Below are 13,087 nucleotides of genomic sequence, written 5' to 3'. Positions count from 1 at the left end.
CAGGAGCCCAGGATTCAAAGCCAGAAAGCAAATGAATTCCAGCATTCTGGGGCCTGAGCTGTGTCCTTTGCACATTTTGGGGTATCCCCGTTCTTTCTCAGGGAGCCCCAAGTCCAGCTCAAACAGCCTTGGGGATGACCCTGAGATGGCACCCAGGGCTGCAGGGGATGCATGCCAGTTTGGGCCCCCAGCAGTGAGTGCCTGGGCCCAGCAGCTCCTCAGGCAGGACACAGAGCTTGATTTACGGCTGCTGCGGCCTGCTGGAGCCCGCTGCTTCCTCCACAATTGCCAGGAAGCTCAGCCAGTGCTGGGCCGGGCGTCGCCAGCATTCCGGGGCCACCTAAATCATGGGGCTGTCAGGCATTGGGCAAGGATTCTGCTAGGCAGGGATTGAGCCCCATGTCACCTGGCCAGGCTGATGGGCTCCATTCTGGGCTTGAGGCTTGCGGTGGCCTGCAGCATAGGACAGCCCATCCAGGACTCTCTGCTCCATTGCCCAGGAACTTGGAGTAACGGGTGTGTGGGCCCAGTGTTTACCAGAAGCTGTTGGCTTTGGGGGCAGGCCTGGGAGGTGATGGCGGCAACCTGAGCCCACGTGGGGGTGGCCAGGTTTCCACTCACTGGTGGCCGACCACGGGAATGTGGATTGTGTCAACGCAGCTCTCAACCCTAGCTCCCTCTGGCCCCAGTGGGCAGCTCCCCCATTGCAGGGCCAGGTCAGCAGCCTTGGCACACCCACACTGGGCACGTGTGGTCTTCCGGTCTTCTCCCTGGTTGCCTGAGTTCCATGTGTCCAGAGCAAGTCTGGACCTGTGTTATCTCATCCACTCCTGCGCGCACGTGTGCGCACGCACGTGCACACACGCACACGCACACACACGCGCGCACACGTTTCCCCCGGTGGTTGGTGCATGGCTGCAAGGAAGTCTCCAGGACACCTGCGCAAAGGGACACACAGTGTTTATTTGCTGCAGGGTTCCACTCACACCTTGGGGGTGGCGAAGAGCTCCCAGCCTTCCAGCTTGCCCATCTTGAACAGGGCGGCTGCGGTGCCCATGTATACGCAGCCCACAGCTGCAGTCCCGTAGTTGTGAGCTGTGGGGAAGGATGGCATCAGGCACAGGGTGCTCTAGGTGCAACCCCGGAGCCCCCCAAGGTGATAGGGGCTGACGGAACTAGGGTTCTTCAGAGTCCTATAGAGCCCAGCAGTGAGTTGTGGAAATGGGGATACCAAGGCCCGGCTACCCTGTACCAACTATTTCCCCACCCCAGGTCATGTCGGGAGGGGATGTGGTCAGCACTGGCTTCTGGCAGTGAAGATACCTCCCTGCTACAGCCTTTCCCCATGGTTGAATTGAGGGCCAGCACGGCTTTCCCCTGGCCAGATGCCCAGGACCACACAGAGTATGAGGAGGCCTGGGGCTGAAGTCAAAGTTGGGCTGTGGGCAAACCCAGACCTCACAGAGCCCCAGCTGGGAAGAGACGGTCGCTGGTTCCCAGCGTGCACATGCGAATGGGAGAAGAATGGGGGCCTAGGCCTCGTCCCACCCTGGAGATGGCTACTGAGTGTCTGTGACACAGGGTGGCGTGGGCAGGACAGCCATCCAGGAGGGCATTTAGGTAGAAGGACTGCCTGGTGCTCAAATGGCAGCAACTGCCTGTCTGGTGTGAACAAAGGAGGAGGAGGCTGAAGTCACGCACTGTAGGGGGGACACGACGATACTCACTGCGCGCTCCCAGGGTCAGGCCTGCGGCGCAGCCTCCAATGAAGTAGTTCAGGGGGTCATCTGGCTTCTCACGGACCTGGGCACTAACACAGGTGGCGAGGCCAAACATAGCTCCGACAGCAGCTGTAAGGGGCAGTGGGGGTTGGAGGTGGGGAAACCGAGCCAGTGTTGAGCCAGCACCTGGCTGTCCCTGTGCAGACAAAGCTGGGTGCCACCACTCTCTGCCCTCTAAGCCAGGCCAGGGTCAGAGTCCTGGGACCCGTTGCCAGCTCACCTGCAGTGAACGTGTACCGGCCAGCCCTGGCCACTGCTTCCAGGTGGGTGTCTGCAGGGTTGAGTACGACGCTGTAGGCTGAGCCTATGGCGCCTGTGGAGGAGAAAGGGCGGAGGTCTGGGAAGCTCTGCTGGGATACTCAAACCCAGGCCCACCTCTTGCTGTTCCCTGACCCAGGGCCCGTGCCATCAACGGCACAGCTGTGACAGTGCCTCCTCCGTTTCCATCAAAGGCCAGATTTCCCAAGGGGCTGGGACCTGGGCCTAATCTGGCTTGGCAGCAACCAGGCTCAAGAGAGGCGAGACCTTTCACGTGCAGGTGGCTCCACCAAGACGCATCTCCACACCTGGCTGGCTCCGTGCCACGCTGGTCAGCTTTTCCACTCCCTACTGCCCTGTTCTTCACACCATGGCTTATGTAAGAGCTGAGGCCAGGGTGGATGCTGAGCCAGGAGCCCAGGTCTGGGTGGGTGGCAGGGCAGCCCCAATCACCATCCACATCTCCCCGGGGGAGCTGCTATGGGTTTCCTACTACACGGAAACTGATGACAAGGGCCATCGCCGCTCCTGGCTGGCTGGCTGGCTGGCTTCTGCCATTACTCCCTTTCACAGATGGCAAAGCAGCCCCAGAGAAGCAAAGACACCAGTCTGGCACAGCTGGCCACGGGACAGTGGGTGTTGCCTCTCAGACACCCTCCAGCCCCAGGGGGTGTGCCACTCGTGCCTTTCCTGGTGAGCTCTGGGAGTTCCGAGCTGACAGACTGAGGCCTCCAGCTGGGCCTCAGAGATGATGAGCTGGTGCTGGGCTGAAGGGCGGGTCTGGACACAGGGACCCTGAGCAACTTCACTGACCATGCTTTATGAGCCAGGCGTCCTAAGACCCATTCCCAGACTGACCGCCTCCCACCTTCTCTAGCTGCTGCCACTGCGGTGACTGTCCCACAGCCCAGCACAGGCACAGTCTCAGCACTACTGGCAGCATGGGAGCAGCTGTGCCCACCACCCACCATTCCTATGGGGGCTATGCTGCCAAGGCAGGAATTCATTCATTCACCCACCCACTGAGGGCCTCATTCATTCATTCATGAGTTCCCCAAGTTGTTAGTTGGGAAGGTAGGCTCACTGCTCTCCTGCAATGAACCCTGAGAGGAGCCAGACAGGTAAACCAGTGCCCCCCAGGGGGATAAGAAGCCTGGGGACAAAGAAGGCATACCGGGAAGATTGCTCAAGCAGCTGCAACTTCCCACCTCCTCCCGCACTGGCTCCCCAGCAATGCTTCTGGCAAGGGCCTGCTTAGGCTCAGCATCCACCTGAGACACTCCAGCCCTACCCCACGCTGCACACACTCATCCTCTGGCTCCAATGCCAACGTTTCATCAGTTTTAAAACCCTCCAAATCCATGGCCGTGTAGTGGTGGCACACCCCTTTAATCCCAGCAGAGGCAGGCAGATGTCTGTGTGTTCAAGGCCAGCCTGGACAATGTACAGAGACCCCGTATCAAACAAAACAAAATTAAAACAAAAAACTCTCCCAATCATTTGACCTCACAGCACTTGCCTGGAGGGAGCAAAGCCTTGAGGCGGACTCATGAATGAGGCGGACTCATGAGAGGCCTGTATACACACTGCGATAGCATAAGTGACCAAGGCCTTGTGGGTGCAGTGAGAGTCACCCCAAAAAGATATCTGACCTTCCTAACAAGTGTGCCCCATCAGGAATCTTACAGTCTTCATGGTGGCGCACGCTTTTAACCTCAGAACTCAGGAGGCAGAGGCAGGAGGATTTCTTTGAGTTCCAGGCCAGCCAGTGCTACGGAGGAAGATCTTGTCTCAAAATAATAGTAAAAAAATAAATATCTCCCGTGGTGGCGCACGCCTTTGATCCCAGAGCTCGAGGAGCCGGGACAGACAGTTCTCCGAGTCCGAGGTCAGCCTGGGATAAACGGTGCCTGCCTGAAAAACCTCAAGACAGACACAAATAACAACAACAACAACAAAACATTTCCCAGAGATTAAGCCGGGGTGTAGCCCTGTCATCCCGGCACTTCGGAGGCTGAGGCCGGAGGATCATGAGGATCATGGGCTCAGGGCCACCCTCGGCTACACAGCGAGTCTGCTATCTAGGTCTACTATCTTCAAAACCTCGAATGGCCTGATCACTCCATGACCCTAAAAAGAGCTTCACATTTTCTCCGGATTTCGCGATAATGGCTTATGGTTCCTTGAAATCCTAGGGGCAGCGCGCAAACAGGTCTACACCCCTCAGAATTCTCAAGCTCCTGCACCTTCCGGCCCTGCACCGCGGCACCCCTGACCTCCGCGTGCCCTCCGCTCTAGGGGCCCGCGCTCACCGATGAGGCCGCCGAACGCAGTGGTGATGTAGGTCTTGCGGTGACACTGGGTGCCGTCGGGGATCTCATCGTAGGCCTGGAGGAGCCGCTGGGCCATGGCTGCGCCCGGCCGTGCGCGCTCCGTAGACCCTTCCGCGCCGCGGCGAGCTCAAGGGCAGCCGGCCGGGCCAACTCTCGCGAGGCTTCCAGCGCGCAACTTTATTGAGCGTCTCGGATATGGACGCTGCTTGTTCGCATGCGCGCGGAACGGGCTGGGCGTGGATGTCTCCGTTTCACGCCGTAGAAACGGTGTCGTGCGCGTCCCCACGAGCGAATCTGGGTAGGAACACCCGTGACTTCATTCTTGGAAAGGTAAATGGAGCACCGCTGTCAGTCAAGGAAAATGCAGCCTGTCCTAGCAAAGACGGCGTTCCTAGCGGAGAGAATGTCGAGAGCATCCAAGAGATTGACAGGCTGCCAGACCAATTGTAGTACAGCGATTGAGCGTAAGGCGGGTCAATATGCGAGATTGATAGCGGATACACCAATCGTAATGCAGGTATTACAGAGCGCAGCGCTTCGGCCAATCAGGGACCCAGAATGTGTGTAGGGTGTGGTTATTCGTATTCTCAATCAGAACCGCGTGCGACTATTTGGGGGCGTGGCCTTCCTTAGCCTTGCCCCTCTCAGAAACGTGGCCAATAGCGAGAGTCCAAGAGGAAGGCGCCCAGCCTTTCCCAGGGGGCGGGGCCTTCCCTGCACGCTGGGCGGGGCCCCGTAGTGCGGGGCGGGGCCTGCGCGGCGGCCGGGAGACCATGTCTGCACCGCCTGCGCTGCAGATCCGGGAGGCGAACGCGCATCTGGCGGCCGTACACCGGCGCGCGGCGGAGCTGGAGACGCGGCTGCTGGCGGCGGAACGCACGGTCCGCGCGCAGGCCGAGCGTCTGGCCCGCCACGACCAGCAGCTGCGCACCGCCCTGGACGAACTGGGCCGCGTCAAGGACCGGTGAGGCCCCGGGGGAGGCCCAGCCGGCGGACATCCCGGAGGAGGCGGGCGGCAAGGGCTGGGAACTAGTAGCCAAAATCTCCAGAGCTCTACGTGTCTGGCATCGCGGCACTGAGGAGGCTGAGGCCGGCGGATCAGGAGTTAGGAGTACCGCCTGGGCTGTATGAGTGTCTCAGACTGCTCAAACGGGCCAGCTGTCCGGCAAGGCCTGGTTCCCTGGTACTGCCCGCCCTGGGGGCCCTAGAGTTTTGTGCCCGTCTGAGGATTATAAGAGGTGTGAAGAGAAGAGCATGTCCCAGGGGCTGCTAGGTAGGAGCCCATCGGTAGGTGCACAGTGCACCCGAGGACCTCAATGTCAGAACCCTTATACAGTAGTTAGAGCTGTGGCAACCATTTTGGGCCACAAGGAAGTCCTACTGAAGGAGCCACAAAACTGGCATTGTTTTGTTTTTGGCCTGGAAGGTACTGTGTAGCCAGGATACCCTTCAACTCCTGATCCCCTGGAGTGCTGGGATGATGGTGTGCTAGGGATAGAACCCTGGCTCCAGGCATGCTTTGGGGTTGGGGTACTTTATCAATGTTGTGGAGATGGCTTTGTGGGTAAGGTGACTCACTTGCTATTAAGAATGGGAGGCAGAGGCAGGAGGATCTCTGTGAGTTCCAGGCAGCCAGGACTACACAGAAAATCCCTGTCTTCTCGATAAACAAAGCAAGACAAAAAGAAAGATAAAGAATTTTATCCTATGGGGTAGAAGAAGTGAACCAACTCTTTTTTTTAAAAGATTTAATTTATTTATTATGTATACAACATTCTGCCTCGATGTATGCCCGCACGCCAGAGGAGGACGCCAGATCTCAGTACAGATGGTTGTGAGCCACCATGTGGTTGCTGGGAATTGAACTCAGGACCTCTGGAAGAGCAGTCAGTGCTCTTAACCTCTGAGCCATCTCTCCAGCCCCCAAGTGAACCAACTCTTACAAGCTGTACCCGAACTTACATGTGGGCATTTGAGCACACATACAAGCATGCAAATAAAGAGGCAGTGGAGGTAGGCAGAGCCTCTCTACCCCAGTAGTAACTACCTCCTTTGGCCCCTCGCCAGGGAAATTTCCGCCCTCCAGGAGCAGCTGCTGAGCTCGGAGGCCACTGTCCGCAGTCTGCAGGCTGCAGTGGACCAGAGGGACCAGTTGATCCAGCAGTTGCAGCCCCAGGCTGACCTGCTGCAGGACATCGCTCGCCGTCGACCACCCCTGGCTGCGCTGCTGGCCACCCTGGAGGAGGCTGAGCGACTGGGCCCCTCGCCAGCCAGCAGCCAGAGCCAGCTGCTTCCCGATGGGCCTGGCCCACCCCTGGGCAACAGCACTGGGGAGGGCCAGGATGACCTGCAGCCTGCCGTCTTTGGGACCACAGTGTGAGCTGCCCTGGCGGATCAGATCTCAGAATGTGTGGCCAAGGCCCAGAGCCCTGGATGTCACCAGTGTCCCTGAAGGGTCCTGGGATATTATTGGGATATCTCATAAACATCAGAACAAGCGAAAGGCCAAAATCCCATTTAAAGCAGTTCCACTCCCCTCCCTCAGCGCCTGGGGCATCTGCTACATTCAGTTGATTTTAAATAATTTCAAAAAATAAAGGCGGAGGCAGTGGCTCAGTGGTGGAGCCCCGCTCAGCATGCAGACATGCTGGAAAACTGACAGACGGACAGGACACCCGCTGTCCCAGCTCCAGTGAAGTAACAGCAGTTTGACTCCGAAGCCGTGCTGTTTCCTGTTGGAGACAGGGTTCCACATAGCCCAGGCTGGCCTCTAACTTGCCAAGGATGACCTTGAGCCCTGCTGGAATGACAGGCACCCAACACCGGGCCCCCCACACCAGGCCCTATCTTGGGTTTTTTTGTTTTTGTTTTTGCTGTGAGATGGGGTCTCCCTCCACAGCCCAGACTTCTCTGGAACCCACAGTCCTCCCAAGTGCTTTGAATACAAGTGTAAGTCACATGCCCAGGTGACATGAGTCCTGATCCATCACTACTCATCCCGAGGCAGAATCTCCTTTTATTTCATGATCTGTTGCTTCTGTGTAAGAAGACCAATCATGAATCCAGGATCCACTTCCCTTGCCTCCATTCCCTCTGACACCACAGTCCAAGCCTCAGCCTTCCCCCATGACACTCAGGTTTCTCTCCAATGTCCCTTTTCAGAGGGGCCTTCTGACCAGCGTCCCTGTAGTAATTAACTACAGCCTGGTTGCTGCCCTCCACTGTGACTGCTTCTTTTGCTTTTTAAGGCAGTTTTGTGTAGCCTAGGCTGGCCTCTGCCCTTTTATGTAGCTGGGGCTGCCTTTGAACATCTGTCTACATCAGCGCCTGCCACAGCTGAGGCCCCCGATAGCCAGGAGCCTCCCGGACATCTGATGAGCCCTTGCCCTGTTCCCAGGGACAATGGTGTTTTTGTAGCAAGTCTCGTTTTGATACCCTGAGAGGATCTATTTTGTAACTCTGGTTTTGGTGCTGTCTAGGGCCTGCGATGGTGAGGGTGTGTTGTCTTCGTCAGAGCAGCGGGAAAAGAGTCCTCACACGCCCCTGCAGCCAGCGTGCAACCAGCGCTTGATCTGTTGAGTTTCATGGTCCCCGTGCTCAGGGAATTATCCTGGAGTGGCCACCAAGTGTGTGTGTGTGTGGGGGGGGGAGGTTGGGGGAGATGGGGGCTGCTCCATCCAGCTGGTCTCTGAACTTCCTGCCTGGGACCCTCAGTAGAGGAAACAGAGGGGAGATGCACCAGAATAAACCAGTTATTTCTAAGTCTGGGCTGTCCTTCCTGTTGTGGGGACTGGGGTTGGAGTCAGAAGCCCTGCAACTCTGTACAGACTGACAGCTGAGGAGACTCAGACCAAAGGGAAGGGAAACTGCTCTGTGAACCAAAGCAACTTTGAATTTAGGGGACAAGGATTTATTGGTTTTATTACCCAAGCCCCACCTTCCACTCCCCCGCTGGGGGATTCTAGGTAGAGGTTCTACCTGTGACCATCCAGGCGGGGCTGGGGGGCTGGGGAGGGAGTGTTTGTAATCCTGAGATTTACTCCCCAGCCTTGCATCTTTTTTTTTTTTAAAGGTCCCCATGCTCCCAATTTACTCAGATCTTGTCTTTTTCTACTTCCCATGTAGATTAGATCTATGCATGTCTCTCTTAGGGTCTTCATTGTTGTCTGGATTCTCTGGGACTCTGATTTGTGGCCAGCCTTGCATCTTAAGACTCAGAATTGCTTGGGCTGTAGCTCGGTGGCAGGGCTTACTTGCCATGGGTTGGGACCCCCGTTTCTATCCCAGCACTGTAAAAAGGAACGCTCCCAGCAATTCTTAATTATATTTTACATTTCTCTATAGAAAAGCAATGGTGCCTGAGGGTGACTTAGCAACATTTGCTTTGGCATGCCAAGGCTCTGGGTTCCATCCCCAGCACCGAAAACTGAAAACAATGAGCTAGTTTTCTGATACTCGCCAATGTTTGGAGTACAACAGGCCATCCGTTTGGGCAGCAAAATGTCACTTCAGTTTCTCATTAACTCAATCACGACACTGGTTGGCTTGCAAACTCATGGACAATGTTTCTTTTGATTTTGAGGCAGTCTGACATAGCCTGGAACTTTTGTCCCTCCATCTCCTGCACGCTGAGATTATACCTGTGTAACACCAGGCCCCAGGGTGGACAGGGGCCTGGGAGTCATAGTGCCTGGCGCAGAAAGAGTTACAGTCGGGCCTCTCCCTGTCCCCAGAGCCATCTGTATTGCCTAGCAACAGCTGTGCCAGGCAGGACGCGCAGACCTCCCCAGAGTTCCACCGGCCAGACCCAGACACAGGCAAGCCAGGTGAGTGGTTGGGGTGTTCTTAGGCTGTGTGGTATTAGCAGCTCTGTCAGGCCAGCCGAGTACAGAAACCTATTGCAAGTTCTGTCTCTGCAGTGTTCATTTGCGCTCATAATGGACACCGTGAATGCCACCATAGAAAGGCTGAGAGCCCAGTGTCTGTCCCGAGGGGCCTTGGGCATCCAGGGCCTGGCCAGGTGAGCCCTCATCCCTGGTACTCTCGGCCCCTTCTGGCCCGGCAGTTCCCGTCAATGGAATCCCATCTTGATATCTTGCTCCCTAGGTTTTTCCGCCGCCTGGACAAGGATGGCAGCCGATCCCTGGATGCAGAGGAGCTGAGGCAGGGCCTGGGACAGCTGGGGCTGGATGTGGGGGAGGCAGAGGCAGAGGCACTGTGCAGGCACTGGGACCGAGATGGCAGTGGGACGCTGGACCTGGAGGAGTTCCTGCGGGCATTACGGGTGAGGCTGGCCCCAGACACTGAGAGGGGTGCTAGTGAGAGTGGCCAGCCACAGCACCCCTCAGTCACTGTCCCCTTCTACAGCCCCCCATGTCCCAGGCCCGAGAAGCTGTCATTGCAGCTGCCTTTGCCAAGCTGGACCAGACAGGGGATGGTGTGGTGACTGTGGACGACCTACGAGGGGTGTACTCTGGCCGCGCTCACCCCAAGGTGCGCAGTGGAGAGTGGACGGAGGATGAGGCCCTCCATCAATTCCTCGACAATTTTGACACATTTGAGAAGGATGGGCAGGTGTGTTCACCTGGTACTTCTCACGGGGCAGCTTCCCTGGCCTGGGTCCCACTCATAGCCCTCTCCCCTCACATAGCCCATTGTCTCCCCCCCACATAGATCACACTGGCCGAGTTCCAAGACTACTACAGGGGACTCAGCGCTTCAGTGGACACTGATTCAGAGTTCGTGGCCATGGTGAGCAATGCCTGGCGCCTCTGATGTTGTAGCCCTCAGCTGCCTGATAACTGCCCTTAGCCTAGTCCCCTGACCTATCTGCTACTGTTACCACTATCCTGGGGCCCCAACTAGACACAGGGAGGGGTATATATGAGAATGGGAGGCTGAAGAACCGGCTGGACCAGGTCTTTGGCAGGGCCACCCGCAGGCCTGGCTGGATTGAGCACTGACCCCATCAGGGGCCCCCATGGCCACACCCAGCTTGTCTGGCTGCCAGGTGCACGGGAGGTCGGGGTTTTAGTTAAAAGTTTTAATGCAGTTCTCAAATACATTTCATATGACAATCTTACATAAATGTTCCAAAACACATGGGCGATGTCTGGAGTCACTTGTCACTGACTGGCTAAGGCTGGAAGCAGTGTGACTGACCCATCTGCCAGGCAGCCTCTGGTATCCTTGCTGGCTCCCCGGGTGTGGTCCGGCCAGAGATGGAACCACACAGTCTATGGATGGGGGTGTCACCTTCTGCCCAAGGACAGGCCCTTGCCTTTCGGGCCCTAGATGGTCAATCCCCTCAGGGCCGTGCTGCAGGTGAACAAGAGCACAGGAACCCTCCTGGGCCAGCGTTGTCCAGACAGGTGTTCTCAGGCCCAAACCTAGGGAGTCGCTGTGGGGGCTGGACGCTTCCCACGGGGACATCAAGTCAGCTCAGCCAAAGAGCAGCTTCACCCAGGTCCTCGAAAGCCAAGCCATCAGAAACGAAAGAGGCATCAGCCATGTGAACCTGGCAGAGTGGGAAGCTGAGCAGACAGCAGGTTGCTCTCAACAGAATGCTGAGCTCAGAGTTTGAACTGTTGCTGCCCAGGGAGGGAGAGCTGGTCACCACGAGGCTGGGTGACCAGGCCAGGTCTGAGAGCCAGCGGAAGCTGTGACAAGTGTCATTGTGCCTTTTCGATCGGAGGAGGGCAGGGAACGTTCTTTCTGCTCATCAATATGATGAGGTTTGAGTCCCAAGCCGCATCCTGGCATCCCCGTCTGCTGCAGAGGGGACACGCGGATCCAGCCTGCGGCCACCCCAGCAATAGACACCACCATGACGCGGCCTGCAGGGAGGGACGGGCAGCGGACAGACGACAAAGCAGCAGCCTGGCGCAGTGGCTCCGCTGCTATGTGCTCCCCGGAGTCTGGCCATCTCCTTCATCACCTGCGCCTGTGGGAAGAGTGGGTCCCTCAGCCCCAGCACAGCCACTGTCACCAGCTGGAGTCCCTCCCACAGGTCCCATGTTGCTCACCGGCTCCTGAGGGAGGGACCCCTGAGGGAGTTAGCACCGCATCCTCATCACTGTCTTCCTCCTCGGTGGCCCGAGTGGCCCCTGGCTCAGGTGCGGGAGCCTTGGCCTCCTGTTCCTGCTCAGCCCGGCTACGCAGTGCCAGGATGCGGTGGTGCAGGGCTGCATACAGCTGGCCAGTGTCTTTGGAGCTGGCCTGGGGAGACAGTGTGTGAGGTGGCAGTGTGTAGCTGGCAGCCAGGCTGGGCAGCATCCACACATGTAGACCCTGGCTTGCCACTGGGCCACACTGGCCTGGTCAGCTGACTTCTCTGACAAAGGGACTACAAGTGCTGGACGGCACCTGGAGAGTCAGGCTGGACAATGAGGTCAGAGTGGGGTCTGCCATCTCTGCACATGTGATGTGTAGTAGAGGGGACAGCATGGTGTGCACACAGCTATTGGGAACTGCCCAGGGAGGTTTGTGTCCTTGCTTTGTGACATTAGGACAGCGACCAGCACTGAGCCAGTGTTCCACGCCAGCCTTCCCTTGAGCTCACCGAGATCAGAAAGACCTTGACGCCCTGGTCCTCAGCGTCTGTGGCTGTGATGCGGATGCTCTTTTCGCTGGCCTTGTCCATCTGCATCTGTGCCCACAGCTTCGTGTTCAGGATGAGCCGCAGGCTGCCCTGGGTCCGCATCACTGCAGCAAGGAGGCCACTTAGCTACATGCATGCCCCAACCTGCAGCCCACCTCCAGAAGACCAGGGGAGCCATGCCCTTGCAGGGAGGGGGCTGGTCTGGAACAGGGCAGGCATGCTCTCACAGAGCCCTCCTGAGATGGAGACCACCCGCTCCCACCTCAAGCCCAAGCCCAAGCCTACCACGTGTGTGAGGCAGATGCCAACTCTCCCCACCTAGTCAGGCCTATGAGTCCCATCCTCCCTTTCCCCCAAGGCCAGGAGCTCATCTGAGGCTCCAGGAATAAGCACCATATAGGTAGTTCCTGGCTTGCTACCTGTTATGGGGGAAAAAAAACTAGGGCTGGAGGTGGCTCGGTAGTTAAGAGTATTGACTGTGTTGGGCAGTAGTGGGCCAAGTCTTTAATTCCAGCGCTCACGAGGCAGAGGCAGGTGGATCTCTGTGAGGTCCAAGCCAGCCTGGTCTACAAGAGTGAGTTCCAGGACAGGCTCCAAAAAAAAAAAAAAAAAAAAAAAAAAACACTGAGCACCAAGTGCTCTCCCATAGAAACAGGGTTCAATTCTGGCAGCTCACAATGTCTGTAGTTCCAGTTCCAGGGGACCCAACACCCATGGCAAAACACCAATGCACACAAAATAAATTTTAAAAACACACACACACACAAAACAATAACAAGCCCCTACTACCCCATATGCACAGGGTCACAGGTTGCAGACTGTCACCGCCTAGAGCCGTACTATAAATGTTTCCGCCAACTTTTGTGTTTTTGTTTTGGGCTTGGCCTTGAACTCATAGCAGTCCTCCTGCCTCACCTCCCAATTTTGGGCTTAAGTTGACTTTTCAAGGGAATGTAACCAAATGGGACAGGAGCTCCCCATTTCTTTGGAAGGGCTCACAGTGGATCCCAGGTCAGACTGGGCTACAGAGAGGCCATGTTCACAAGGTCCCAACAGGAGGAGGGCAGCTCTGACCGACATTGGAGCAGTGCCTGCTGTTCTGAGGACTCACAGCC

General features: G+C 57.1%; 4 protein-coding genes across 7 annotated transcripts in view; 2 read left to right on the top strand and 2 right to left on the bottom strand.

The window, feature by feature from the left end:
- Positions 1–943: 943 nt before the first annotated feature.
- On the bottom strand, positions 944–4,572 carry Ndufa11 (NADH:ubiquinone oxidoreductase subunit A11). Its single transcript, XM_038324428.1, has 4 exons — positions 4,352–4,572; positions 2,002–2,094; positions 1,728–1,850; positions 944–1,095 (listed from the first exon to the last, which is right to left on the bottom strand). The coding sequence occupies exons 1-4, from the start codon at positions 4,446–4,448 to the stop codon at positions 983–985; spliced, it is 426 nt and encodes a 141-aa protein (XP_038180356.1). The 5' UTR covers positions 4,449–4,572; the 3' UTR covers positions 944–982.
- Positions 4,573–4,626: 54 nt separating this feature from the next.
- Caps (calcyphosine) lies at positions 4,627–10,474 on the top strand. Of its 3 annotated transcripts, none has more exons than XM_038324404.1 (6): positions 4,627–4,702; positions 9,106–9,198; positions 9,292–9,392; positions 9,479–9,656; positions 9,740–9,946; positions 10,046–10,474. In XM_038324404.1, the coding sequence occupies exons 3-6, from the start codon at positions 9,310–9,312 to the stop codon at positions 10,145–10,147; spliced, it is 570 nt and encodes a 189-aa protein (XP_038180332.1). In that variant the 5' UTR covers positions 4,627–4,702; positions 9,106–9,198; positions 9,292–9,309; the 3' UTR covers positions 10,148–10,474. The 3 variants fall into 3 exon arrangements, with proteins under 3 accessions (XP_038180332.1, XP_038180323.1, XP_038180314.1); XM_038324395.1 differs by lacking the exon at positions 4,627–4,702 and adding an exon at positions 7,132–7,998; XM_038324386.1 differs by lacking the exon at positions 4,627–4,702 and adding an exon at positions 7,132–7,998 and having other exon boundaries at positions 8,959–9,198.
- Positions 5,126–6,983, top strand: Vmac (vimentin type intermediate filament associated coiled-coil protein). Its single transcript, XM_038324417.1, has 2 exons — positions 5,126–5,336; positions 6,440–6,983. The coding sequence occupies exons 1-2, from the start codon at positions 5,146–5,148 to the stop codon at positions 6,750–6,752; spliced, it is 504 nt and encodes a 167-aa protein (XP_038180345.1). The 5' UTR covers positions 5,126–5,145; the 3' UTR covers positions 6,753–6,983.
- Positions 10,401–13,087, bottom strand: part of Ranbp3 (RAN binding protein 3) — a 50,546-nt gene continuing 47,859 nt past the window's right edge. For both annotated transcript variants that reach the window (XM_038324366.2, XM_038324372.2), the window contains 3 exons: positions 11,934–12,076; positions 11,398–11,590; positions 10,401–11,315 (listed from right to left, as the gene is read on the bottom strand). In XM_038324366.2, coding sequence (XP_038180294.1) covers positions 11,272–11,315; positions 11,398–11,590; positions 11,934–12,076 — 380 coding nt within the window. In that variant the 3' untranslated portion in view covers positions 10,401–11,271. The remainder of the gene's footprint in view (positions 11,316–11,397; positions 11,591–11,933; positions 12,077–13,087) is intronic.

The sequence above is a fragment of the Arvicola amphibius genome, chromosome 1 (assembly GCF_903992535.2).
Source record: "Arvicola amphibius chromosome 1, mArvAmp1.2, whole genome shotgun sequence".
Lineage (NCBI taxonomy): Eukaryota > Metazoa > Chordata > Mammalia > Rodentia > Cricetidae > Arvicola > Arvicola amphibius.
The sequence above is the reverse complement of the archived record's forward strand: the minus strand, read 5'-3'. Positions and strand labels throughout refer to the sequence as shown.

What these genes read in the sequence shown, in the direction of transcription:
- Caps (XM_038324386.1), top strand. Translation starts at nt 7,957, where the DNA reads ATGGTCCCCGTGCTCAGGGAATTATCCTGGAGTGGCCACCAA. An exon ending in AGTTCCTGCGGGCATTACGG is followed by an intron (nt 9,657 to 9,739) that starts GTGAGGCTGGCC and finishes CCCCTTCTACAG; the next exon opens with CCCCCCATGTCCCAGGCCCG. An exon ending in CATTTGAGAAGGATGGGCAG is followed by an intron (nt 9,947 to 10,045) that starts GTGTGTTCACCT and finishes CCCCCCACATAG; the next exon opens with ATCACACTGGCCGAGTTCCA.
- Ndufa11 (XM_038324428.1), bottom strand. Translation starts at nt 4,448, where the DNA reads ATGGCCCAGCGGCTCCTCCAGGCCTACGATGAGATCCCCGACGGCACC. An exon ending in CCGGTACACGTTCACTGCAG is followed by an intron (nt 1,851 to 2,001) that starts GTGAGCTGGCAA and finishes TGCCCCTTACAG; the next exon opens with CTGCTGTCGGAGCTATGTTT. An exon ending in CCTGACCCTGGGAGCGCGCA is followed by an intron (nt 1,096 to 1,727) that starts GTGAGTATCGTC and finishes CCTTCCCCACAG; the next exon opens with CTCACAACTACGGGACTGCA.
- Vmac (XM_038324417.1), top strand. Translation starts at nt 5,146, where the DNA reads ATGTCTGCACCGCCTGCGCTGCAGATCCGGGAGGCGAACGCGCATCTG. An exon ending in CTGGGCCGCGTCAAGGACCG is followed by an intron (nt 5,337 to 6,439) that starts GTGAGGCCCCGG and finishes GCCCCTCGCCAG; the next exon opens with GGAAATTTCCGCCCTCCAGG.